This window comes from Phodopus roborovskii, unplaced genomic scaffold (assembly GCF_943737965.1).
Source record: "Phodopus roborovskii unplaced genomic scaffold, PHOROB, whole genome shotgun sequence".
NCBI lineage: Eukaryota > Metazoa > Chordata > Mammalia > Rodentia > Cricetidae > Phodopus > Phodopus roborovskii.
The window spans coordinates 2466242-2478553 of NW_026126416.1; the positions used below are offsets into that span (position 1 = coordinate 2466242).

Below are 12312 nucleotides of genomic sequence, written 5' to 3' on the forward strand. Positions count from 1 at the left end.
ACTACAATTTGACGGGTCAAAAAAAAAAAAAAAAATCTTATATATTTCACTTTGTTATGTTTGATTGTTATCTATTAGGAGCCCGTTGTTTTCGAACAAGAGACAGAAAGGAAGTAGGTCTGTGTGGAAGGGACGTGGGGAACAATGGGAAGTGTTGGGAGGGGAAAGAGTAATCAGAATATATTGTATGAGAAAAGATTCTATTTTCAATAAAATGGTAAAAAAATAATAATAATGTAGATTAGATTGGAAACTTCAAATAATTCCTGAGCAAATTACTTTGGAAACAGTATGCCAGTAACTTACAAAGGCACAATCTATTCACCCAGTAAGTATTTATTAACTAAGCTTATTATTTTATACAGGAAGATTGTGGTGATAGTTTGTTTATAATCTAACAAATAAAGCTTGCCTGAAGATCATAGTACAAAGCTAGCCACACTTGTTAGCCATTGGGGCCGGGCAGTGGTGGCGCACACCTTTAACCCCAGCATTTGGGAGACTGAGGCAGACAGATCTCTGTGAGTTCAAGACCACACTGAACTACATGAAATTGATCCAGTCTAAACGACAAACAGAGCTTGGGATCCCATGCCTTTAATCCCAGAACAAGGGAGGACTATGGCATGGGAGGAGACTGGAGATAGGGCAGTCTGAGGACAGCATCGCTCCTTTGGTCTGAGCATTGGTAGAGGTAAGAACTCTCTAGTGGCTGGCCACTTTGCGTCTCTGATCTTTAACCCCTACATCTGACTCTGGGTTTTTTTTTTTTTTTTATTATCAATATCAATTAGAATTAGTGCTACAGAAGATGAATCAAGTCAACCAAATGACTTTTCTAAGCAAAAACCACGTTACAAAAGAGTGTATTCTACTGAAAGCATATAATCTTTAAAAGCAACTGTTTTCTAAAACTGAAAACTTACCTCCAGGCCGATTCGAAGCCACAAAGGATTATAAGACAGCAGCCAATTCAGGACTTTTTGTCGTTCTCCTGAAACATAGGTCAGAAGACAAGTAAGAAGACATTACTAAACAGAGGCAATACACGAAACTCTTCAGGGGATGTATCAGTGCAGAACTAAACAAGAGGTTACATCTCTCAAACACAGGACCACTATCTGTTAGAGTTCAGGGAGCAACCAAAAAAATGCAGCATTTCATGTACAGGAAGGAGCTGAAATCAATATGTGAATGAGGTAGCCACAGTCAGCCGAGGCAATCTTAATGTCTATAGCAGATAGCAAGCACACTTTATCCATGCACAGACACACTGATACAGACAGACACAGACTCACTCAGACAGACACACACACGCACACACGCACACATGCTCACGGGCACACACACAAACACGCACGCACACACACAAGCATATTAATCTGCTCTAAAGAAAGCTAAGTGCTGCCATTTCTTAATGGCATGGGTGAACCTGGAGAACATTAAATAAGCCAGGGGAACAAGACAAATTCTATACGATGTCACTTGAAATTATCATGCCCACAGAAGCAGAGAATGGTGATTATTGAGAGGCAGGAAGATGTTGTCTAAAAAAAAAAAAAAAAAAAAAAAAAAAAAAGTACAAAACTCCAATTATGCAAGGGGAGTAAATCTTGGAGATCTGCTATATAGTATGGGTGAGTCTAATAACTAACATTATACCACAGACCTTTAAGTTACTGAGTGGATCATATATGCCATACACACACACACACACACACACACACACACACACACACACACACACACACTAAGGTTACCGTGGACGTTACTTACCTAGATTGTGACCACTATTCACTGCACAAGGTAACGCGAAAATCTTAACAGTATTTTAAAAGAACGGATCTCGGCATTTCTATAATCTTACCAATATCTTTCCAGAGGTGTCTGTCTTTCCGTACAATTAGCCGCCCAACTTCAATTTCAATTTCAAGCTTTTTGATAGCTTTGACCATTTTCTCGCAAGTGAACAAGGAGCAGGCTGCTCGCCGTAATCTATTCATCCTGCAGCTGGCCGTGTAAGCCCTGAGGGAAACTTCGTCTTTGGTGGGTGCTTTCGGGACACTCACTTTATGTTGGCTCTCCACTCCCAAAACCAGGGTGGCAGCATTTACTGAATGAAACAACAAAGCAGAGGGCAACGTCCTGACTACGCGGCATCATCTCTTACACCTTACTCAACCGAGTGACTGGATGCTCACCCTCCACGCCCTCTCCTGAGTTTACAGCAGTCACTATTGGCTGAGGACAACCCACCAAGCTCCATCCACAGGGTGCCTACCAATGCAAGGTCTTCTCATTAACTTCACACACAACCTCAGACACTAGCACATCTAACTCAGACCAGCACAGCGGCAACAAGTTTCTATCTCCTTATGAGTTAATAAAAAGTTAAGCCTCTGAGACAGTGGTTCTCAACCCTGTTAATGAATGAGGTGACCCTTTAACATGTTCGAGGTACGGTGGCCCACCCCCCAAACGTAAAATTATTCTTTGCTTCTTCACGACTGTAATTTTGCTACTGCCATGAATTGTGATGTAAATACCTGATATGCGGCCCCAGTAAAATGGTCCCCAAAAGGATCGTGACCCATAGGCCGAGAATCAATTGAATCACGACAATTTGAATGCTGTGTGTGTGTGTGTTTATATGCATGTGTGTGCACGTGACGGAGACAAGGCAATCCGGGATGCCACTGCTCAGGCGCCCTCTACCTTCTTAATGATTTCTGAGACGGCCTCCCGCTCAGCCGGAACTGACCAAGTAGGCTAGGATAGTGGAGAAGTGAACGCCGCGGATCTACAGTTCTCCGGCACGTTCTGGGTTGCCTTTGTGTGGCTTCTAGGAGCCAAGCTGGGGTCTTCATGTTCGCACGGCTTTGCCAAGTGAGCTGACCCCCCTACCTACAGCTGAAACTTCATGAGACACATTTCTATCTTAAGGAGAAGAAACATCAGAAAGTCTGACTCCAAGGAAAAGAAGCACAGGGGCAGAAGGCCCAGAGTTCAAACGCCCCTTTAACGCAGACATCCTACAGTTAAGTCTGCCTGACAACTACAAGCCGGCGGGGGTAGCTTGATCTGTTACTGTCTCTGCCTATATTTCTGTGCCAGCGTTAACACTCCAGGTCCCTTCTCCCTCACAGGACAGTTCTGCAACTCTTATGCCCACATCCATTTCCTCCTGCACAGTGAGCTCCAGGATAGTTTTAAATTCCTCAGGAACTGGCTCCCAGGTCCCCTCATAGTTACCTAACTCTCCTGCAGAACCCTTAAACTAGTGAGTGTAACAATGAGCTGGGCAAACATCAAGCACAACGTAATCACCCAATATGTACAGTTCAAGAACGCTTACCTTCAGAAACATGTGTTTTCACGGTGAAGTCATCGGGTGTTAGTATGTAATTCAGCCACCAAGTGAAACCCTGTTCCTGCTTCTCCTTCCAGCGTTCGTCATAGAACATGTTCTTTGCGGCAAAAGGCATTGGGTGTCTAGGAATAGCTAAGAATATAATTAATTTACTGTGTAAGAAATTTTCCTTTCAATTGTTCTTTTTTTTTTTTAAAAGAAACCAAAAGAACTTCTGTACTAGCAAAATTGTTTTTAAAACACTGAACACCATCTGCTTTCACAACTTGCTGGAGGAAGTCGCAGACTTCTCCAGTGTGCGATACACAGTCAAAGCTAAGGCTAAACACGTTGTTTCCCTGTTAGCCTACCCTTTCAGTTTGATTAATACAAAACACTCTGAGATAAAAAGCACTTGCCTGCTTTTAGAGGCTTGATGAAGGTCAGATGAGACTGTGCCACAGCGACAATGGGTCGTGTCCTTCTCTTTGTTTTAGAGAGAGGCGTTTTTAATACTAACGAATCTAAAACAAAATAGAAAACACAACAGCATTTTTAAAAAAGTAAATAAAGTGGATTTTTCCAAATGGTAACTAATTTCGAAATCAAGCTCGGCTTCTTCACAATCACATTCACTAATGAGACAGATACTTAATGACGACCGCCTTCGTTCTAGGTGCGAATGTTATGAAACTTCAGTAATCACACCTGCAACCCCTGGGGGGCTGGAGGGACGGAACCACTGTTCCGAGCTCTGGCTGTCATTCCGGAGGACCCGAGTTCAAATCTCAGATCCCACAGGGCGGCTCTACCATCTCTACGTCCAGCCCCAGGGGATCCATTGCCCTCTCTGGCTTCTGTGGGCACTAGGCACGCACATGCGGAACAGGCAGACACACCTGGCAGGCAATACGCCCACACTCACCGGAGTTAAAACTAACATGTGCACGTTACAGACCACAAACCAGTTAGTGACCTACAGAAGCCGGCATCCTGATGGAGCCACAGCTTAGTGTGGGCACGCTCCCAGTCATGGGGTGGCCGCCAGCCTTCGGCGGTCTCCGGCGGCCTCTGAAGAGAAATTCGCTGGGATCTGTTTAAGGGATATGGACTACTTAACAGAGCTGCAATTAAGGATAAAGTTTATGGATAAAGCATGTGAAAAATGGCGAAGTAGGGAAGAGTTCGGCAACTAGTAGTTAAATATATTGTACCAGGAGCTATCAAATACTAAATCCAAAGCCTTATTCACATACACCACTAATCACAGTATTATAATCGCCCACAACTTGTGTAATTAGCGTACTGGGCTTAGAGCAATTTTGTAGTCAAATTTACACAGGCTAGCAAATCAGAACCATGACGTATGACATCATAAAATGAATACTTAAGATATTCTCATAGTCTGGAGATTAGGATAATAAGAATTTCTAGGAGGAAAGAACCAAAGACGGCACCGGTGTGGAAAGGCGGCTTGTGATAGTGGAGGCTCTGAGTTCAGTTATAAATAGCTAACAGCTGGTCAAGATGATGTAAGAAACAGCTACTGTATATACAACCATATGTCCCCGCTGGCCATGCTCCCGTCTCCTGCTTCTTTTAATCAAAACCTAGGAAAATCGATAGTCAACATTCTCTGAGTTATGCACTTGTTTGGATATTATTTTTTTCTGTATGGGTTATACTTGGATCAAGGGGTATGCTCTAAAAGGTGCCCGTTTGCACCAGCAATTTCTAATCCCTCCCCTACCTAACAGATGAACCGCAATCAGTGTTGAGTACTCTACAGACACCACAGCAATGCCAAGGTCAATGACCAGGGGTTTAGGAGACATATCCCATCTGTAGGGGATGGGATAAAATATAACCCCATAGGTTCATAGTTTATATTTGGGGAAGTTGTGAAACCTTACGCAGGCATATAGCCTTCCCTGAGGAAGCACGTTGTTTTTCTTTTGTAATTGTTGCTGCCTTGGTTTTTTGTTTTTTGGGTTTTTTTTTTTTTTTTAATATATATAGTTTTATTTTTTAAATGATATTCTTAATTTAAATTTGAAACAAGCTTGTTTTACATGTCAATCCCAGTTCCCTCTCCCTCACCTCCTCCCCTGCCCCCCCCCCACCAATCCCCATCCCTCCCCTTTCTGCTCCCTAGGGAGGGTGAGTCTGTCTATCATGTCGTGTGTCTAGGCTGAGAGGGTACCTCCCTTTATGCTGCCTTTTAAGCTACATACGGCTACACTATTCAGCAACTAACTGCCACTCTGTTGCTACCAGCAGAGGCTAGGCCACAAGAGCAGAAGCCTGAGGGAATGCTGACTCTTTCAAAGATACTAAGAAAACTTATTTAGATCTCCGTCCCACTAAAGAAATCAAGATTTAAAAGCTGAGCTAGAATCCTGCTTACCAGAGAAGCTAAATGGCAAGCACCTCGCCTAGCTTACCTCCTGGCGTCCCCCACGAAGTACCCCAGCTGGTTCTTGCCGCCCTCCTTACAAACCTTCTCCACCTGGCTCCTCTCTACAACTTCCTGCGAGCTGGACGCTGACCCAGCCTCCTGACCACAGGTGAATTTTATTTAACCAAACACATCTTTGCATCATCAAACAGATTACTCACTGGAGAGAGTATCACCAGACAAGTTCATTCTGAGAATAATTGCTCACTACACCAAGGAGAGATATGAGTGACAGTCAGGAAGATGAGCATGAAGCTATTTGGGTTTTTTTTTGCTGTTGAAGAAGAGAAACAATACTTTGGAAATAGATACGAAAAGCAGATAAAAAGGTCCCACCACGAGGTCCAAGGTCATTTGGATATAGTATTTTTCAAGTCATAATTTATGCAGGAAAACCATGGACGAAATATGAAATTTAAATTGGGGCAAGGTCACGACTATTTCAAAGCACCACATCGCAAGTCTCGACAAACTGCTCTGAGCACAAGTGAAGGGAAGCCCGCCCATCAATAGCAGATTCACTAATTCAGAAAACTCGCTAAAAACAGAGCGCACATTCTTCAGCTGCACTTTGTACTTGAGACGTTACAGACAAAACTTACCGGTTTTCTTCATCTGGCTGGATTTCTCCCAGTTGCTGAGATGTTTAGAGGTGAGTGTTTCTTTCCTCTTGGCTCTCGCAGTAGTAGACAATGCAGATTCGGGAGGAGAGAAGTGGATTCGTTTGATCTCACACACATCTGCATGTTCTGTAACAACACTTAGCCTTCCATTTGCGCCTCCCGTGGTCCCGCTGCTGCTCTTCCTTTTACGAGACACTGAGGCTGTAGCTAAAGGCGTCGCTTCATTTTTATAACCCTCGGGTTTACTGGTTACTGGCTCTACGACCGGGAGATGGGAATGACGACCTTTCTCTTCTAGGTTAGCCCTTTCGTGGTCTCCACATTTGCCTACTAGACCCCTGAGACATCTCTTTGCATTCGGCTTATCAATCTCTGGTAGCTTTTCTCTGGCGCTGCCAGGCTTCTTTTTGGTAACAGTGGCAGAGAGTATCGGGCGTCTCTTTGGTTGCTTATTCTGGTTACAAAGAGAAGCGTCAGAAATACTGGGATGTTTCGTAAAACCCGGGTTATGAGATTTTATTTCCTCGGGGTTTTGTTTTTCAAAGCAGACTTTGGGAGTTTCTGAGTGCAGAAGCTCCAGGCTACATGCTAAACCTTCCCTTACTCTCCAGTCCTGGGAAGTTTTATTGGATAATGCTGATAACTTTGATGTTTGCTGACCTACGTGTACCATATTGTCCTTTAAAAACTGTGTTGGAGATGAAACGGGATTGGCTGAATCTGATTCAAGAGCTCTTTTAAGTCCATAATTATCATTTAAAAAAGAATCTGGGCTTAGGATTGTTTGGCAAACGTCACGTATGTTATGGGATTCCAAACACAGAGACCCTGAGTTGTCTTTCCTAAATGTTTCTGATAAAACATTCCTCACTAGTCCTAGGCCATTATCAGATGCATCGCTGTTGTATACAAAAGAATTTGGACTCAGGAAATTGATTGGGCTTTGTGTAATACTCAAAGGTGATGAACAGTTTGGGGCAAGAGGAATTTCACCCTTCTCTCCTTCTCTTCGGTCACTAATATTAACGGGATTAAGAGGAGACTCATTTGTGACCTTCTCGTTAAAGTTAAAATCATCTGAAACACCGGCATCTTGTACTTTTAAACGTGCATTTTTGGATCCATGCAGAGATGAATAGGCAGTAGACATGTGGAAAAGCACTGTCAAGCAGGATTCATTCTGGCACTCTTTGACGGGGCTAACAGATGAGGTGGGTACTTTGTTTTCTTCAAGAGATAAAGAACTGTTTTCTGTCGGAGAACAGCATTCACTCATACCCAGATTTTCACAGGCCTGCAATGGGCTCCTAACTCTGCCAACCTTTTGTGAAATGGTAAATGCTTCATTACAATTTTGGCTTTTGGAAGTCCTTTTATTATGTTTTGAAGAGGTTGGAATCTTCTTAATGGTATTCCAGCGACTTCTCTGTAAAAGTAAATGAAATAAACTAAACGAGCTGCAAGTTGTTCTCTATTGCTCTTAAGAAAAAAAAGAGAGATGTCATACATGTCACTTCATGACTCCCATCAAAATCATTTCTCTATAACAAATACTTCCTTTCAATACGTCACAGAATGATTAAAACATTACCTTTTTCTTTCTGTCCTCTTCTGCATTTCCTAGTAATATAGCCTGGTGCTTAAGAAAATCATTTACAAGAAACGTCACAATCTCCCTTACTCTTCCTTCCTTCACTGGCGCCCAGGTAACAGAAACAGTAACTTTTTCTTCAGGCTGAAAGAATAATACATTTTAAATGATTATGATAATATAACCAGGTAACAAACATTCAAATGCACGAAATATAACTTAGATTAACAACCCGTTAGATTACCACACTGCCAAATAGAGTTAAATATGTTTTTTCCTACTTTTACTTTCTTAAGCTAATTCATTGTAAGAACAACAAAAAAGCTACCAGAAATAAAAGTCCACAACAAAATACAATTATAACTATAATGCAAACTATAAAATTATAATAAAATGTAATTTCACAAAAGCAAAAGAACTGATAATATACAAGTCATTTTAACAGAATTGCTTTAAAAGAAGAAGAAGAAAAAAAGTAGTTGTGGGGCCTGGGAACCTAACTCAGTGTCGCAGTGTGGACTTTGATCAGTCTAAGTTGCCAGAAACCTCAAATGCAAAAGTTTTTCTTGAAAAGTAGATTATCTTCCTCCTTCTTCTATTCCTAACCGGGCTCAATCTTCCTACTCACTTTCTCCTACTTCTCTCTCCATTTGCTGCCCCATGGAGAGGACAAGACCAGGCGGCAGAAACACATAGAGACAGCTGACCTGAACAAGGAAGAGCTAACAGGCCCCCCAGACTGATAGCTGGGAATCCAGCATGGGGCTGACTCAGACCCCCTGAACATGGGTCTCAGTTAGAAGGACTGAGCAGTCTAAGGAACCTCAGACAGTGGAGCCAGGATGTATCCCTGGTGCACAAAATGACCTTGAGGACACATCCCCCAGGGAGGGATAACTGCCTTAACCTAGAGACAGGAGAGAAGTCCTAGTCCCGACTTCACAGGACCTGTCAGATCTACATGACCCCAACTGTATGGCATTCCCCTACATATGGAATTGGGGTGGGGGGATGGGAGGGGAAGTTGGTTAGAGTGCATGTGAGAGGGCAGAAAGGGTAAAAGGGAGGAAGAGAGAGAGGGAGGGAGGGAGGGAGGGAAAGGGAACTGGGATGGACATGTAAAATAATAAAGTAAATAAAAAAAAAACAAAAACAAAAATAAAAAGTAGACATCATAGTTTTTTTCTAACCACCTGATTAAAAAAATAACAGAGAATTTTTTTCTCTATAAGCCAGCACTTATCCTTAAAAAATTTTTTTTTAAAAAATCCTCAGATCAGTCTTTTCCTTAAGACCTTTTCGTAATGGTTACTAGGCAGATCTGTCCATCTAATTGTTTTCACAGCTTTTGAGGTTCTACTCCATGAAAAGGACTTTTCCAACTCTACAATGACAGCACAAAAAAAAAAAAAAAAAAAAAAAAAAAAAAAAACCAGAAGGAGCAACCTACAAAGGCGTGCCCACCCATCACATACACATACCAAGTACGGTCCAGAGTCAGTAAGGATGCTTTTAAGGGTTTTGTCTGGATATTGAAGCAAGACAGCTCAGTGGAAGTGTATGTAGTTCCACTGAGTCTAAACACACGTATAAAAAGTAAAATGCATATTTAAATGGCTGAAAGGAAGCATGCAGAAAACTTTCGTGGACGTTACAATGTCTAATCTCAAAAAAGAGAACGCTAACCTCAAAACGTACTTTGCAGTGACTGCCAAAAGCCTATAAGTAAATAAACAAATAAAATAAACAAACAAACGAATGAATGAACTAAAAAAAACTGCGTAACTGAAACTTTCTGAAACGCTTCTGATGACAGGAGCTCGAAGCTCTCCAAGTCGTCATGTCATTGTGCAGCAAGAAAGCTACTGACCGCTTTTTTTTTGGGGGGGGGGGCATGTATTCGCACAAATCACAGGGTGCCAAAGCCTGTGCACAAAGCCAAGACTTTTTTGAAGCCAGGATCCCCTCCAGTTCTGTGTACGCCAGCCCCGCCCTGCGGTGCAAAGGGGAGCGTCCCTGAATCACTGGAGGAAGCTGACCTGAGCGAGCATCTGGGCGCCCTCATGGGCATCAGCCCCAGCATCAGCACCAGACCCAGCATCAGCTCCAGCATCAGCCTCAGCCCCAGGGTCTGACTTAGTTTCCCCAAGGTGTGCCCGGGATGGAGGTGACCACGCCCCGGGATGTGCCACGCCCCTCGCACCCACCTTCAGCTCGCAGTGGCTGGGCTCGGCGCTGAAGCCCTGGCCCGCGGCGCGCAGCAGCGACAGCTCCACCCGCAGGGGCTCCGCGTGCGGGTTCTGCAGGACCAGGGCCCGCGTCCGGGACGCGCCCACGCGGACGTCCCCGAAGCACAGGAACGGAGCGGCGCAGAAGTGGCTGAGCCGCAGCACCGGAGGGGACGGGTCGGCCCCCGACGCCGGGGCGGACGGGGACCCCCGCGCGCGCCGCCCGCTCGCCTCCTGCCGCGTTGCCATAGCAGCCGCCCGCACCCAGGATCCCGGAGGGCTGGTACCCGCGGGCGGCTCCCCGCCTGCTCCAGGGACCCGGGCTCAGGACGCGGACACGGACCGGCAAAGACAGACACACGTTCCCAAGCGTGCAGGCACCGACCCAAACAGCCCGGGCCGCTTTTGCTTCGGTTCAAATGCTCGCACTCCACCAATGGCAGCTCCGGGAGCCGCCGTGCGTGCCAGGGCGCCAATCAGAGAGCGGATGACTGCCACCCCCCCCTCGCGAGAGGGCCAATCGGCGAGCAGGCACCCGCCCACGCCTGCGAAGGAGCCAATGAGCGGGAGGTCGAGGACTCCTGGCCAATGAGACCGCGGTGCCTTGTTTAAATGATGGTACGGCGCGCACTGAGCTCCAGCACAGAGGAAGGGGCGGCCTGTGGTTGATTCCGTGCTGCAACCTGCGGCTTAGGAAATAAATTGATCGCCTTTGATGCTTTGCAGACGCTGCGATGCATGGAGGAGAGGGGATGGATTGATTGCCTTTCATGTTCTGCAAGGGAATGATCGATCGCTGTATGCAACCCACCACCCACGGCTGCATGCGCCCCGGAGTAGCTGCGTGCAACTTGTGAGCAAAGATGCCGGGGAACCATCGACCCCTTCGGAAATGCTGGGCCAGGCTGAGGGGCTGAGTAGGAAGTCAGCGCTACCTAAAGGGGAGGTTACTCCTGGGAGGTTGGAAAGATTGACACACCCCTGCTTGCCACACATAACCCGGCACAACTTCTGATCTGACATGCCTGCCCAGGGTTAACCGGTTTTGCTCTGTTAAGTTTAGTGGGCTGAACAGAGATAATGTAAAGAAAACAGGTTGGTTGGCTTGATTTTTGTTGTTTAGACAGGGTCTAACAATTATTGGGGCACACCGTCAGCCCAATTAACAGCCTTCGTAAGTTACCTGACAGCACTGTGACCCTTGTGTAAGTTAATTATAACGTATGGAGCCACTGATTTTTCCAACCAACTATGGGCAGCCGCTGCCTGCCATCTGGAGCTGTAACAGGTCTTAACGCGTTATTTAAATGTTTCCATCTGTTATTTGAAAAGTACCTTTGGGTACTGTAAAAACTTCATCAAATTGTTACCACTTTGGACACATGGAATTTGGGATAACTTAATCTGTGTCCCTAGGTTATGTTCACTCATATTTGACTTCTGCATTAACTCTCTGATAAAATGGGACCAAAAAACAAGGACACACTTTTGAGGAATTTTGATTTTCTGTCAGTGCAATTAATATGGAATTTTGCTTTTTTGTATCTTGTGTGGTTTACCAGCATTTTGCCACTATGCCAGAAAGTTTGACACTCCTGCTTGCCACGCATAACCAGACACAACTGGTAAACCGAGAAATTTCATATAAACCATACCTTCTTATCTGATACACCTGCCCAGAACTAATTGGCTTAACTTTTGTCTAGTTTACCGGGCTTAACAGGCATGTAAGTAAAACAGTTAATCATGTTGTTGAGTTGATTTTGCGTTTTAGACGGGGCCTTCCTTGCTCCGTAGTCATGAACAAATTGTGGGCCATTGAAGGCTGTAACAGAAATGGTGGCGAGTTTGTAAGGTCCGGGTAGTATCCTGTAGAGGCATTAACACTGACAGCAAGCATTGCTGGCTCCAAAAAGACAGGATGGATAGTTGCAAAAATGAACAGGAGAGGTTAAGGGTGCCCACTTTTAGTTTTATATAAGGTATCTTTCTTCACTAACAGTTTTGCTACACTTTAGATTTCTCCAAAAGCTTCAAACAAGTCACCATTAATACTTGCACTT

At 44.6% G+C, this 12312-nt stretch overlaps 1 protein-coding gene across 1 annotated transcript in view; it reads right to left on the minus strand.

Annotated features, from left to right (window-relative positions):
- Aspm (assembly factor for spindle microtubules) overlaps positions 1-10509 on the minus strand; it is a 37654-nt gene extending 27145 nt beyond the window's left edge. Inside the window, 7 exon segments of the mRNA XM_051183178.1 lie at positions 927-994; positions 1868-2113; positions 3356-3502; positions 3769-3873; positions 6410-7856; positions 8022-8165; positions 10229-10509. Coding sequence (XP_051039135.1) covers positions 927-994; positions 1868-2113; positions 3356-3502; positions 3769-3873; positions 6410-7856; positions 8022-8165; positions 10229-10498 — 2427 coding nt within the window. The 5' untranslated portion in view covers positions 10499-10509.
- Positions 10510-12312: the final 1803 nt, after the last annotated feature.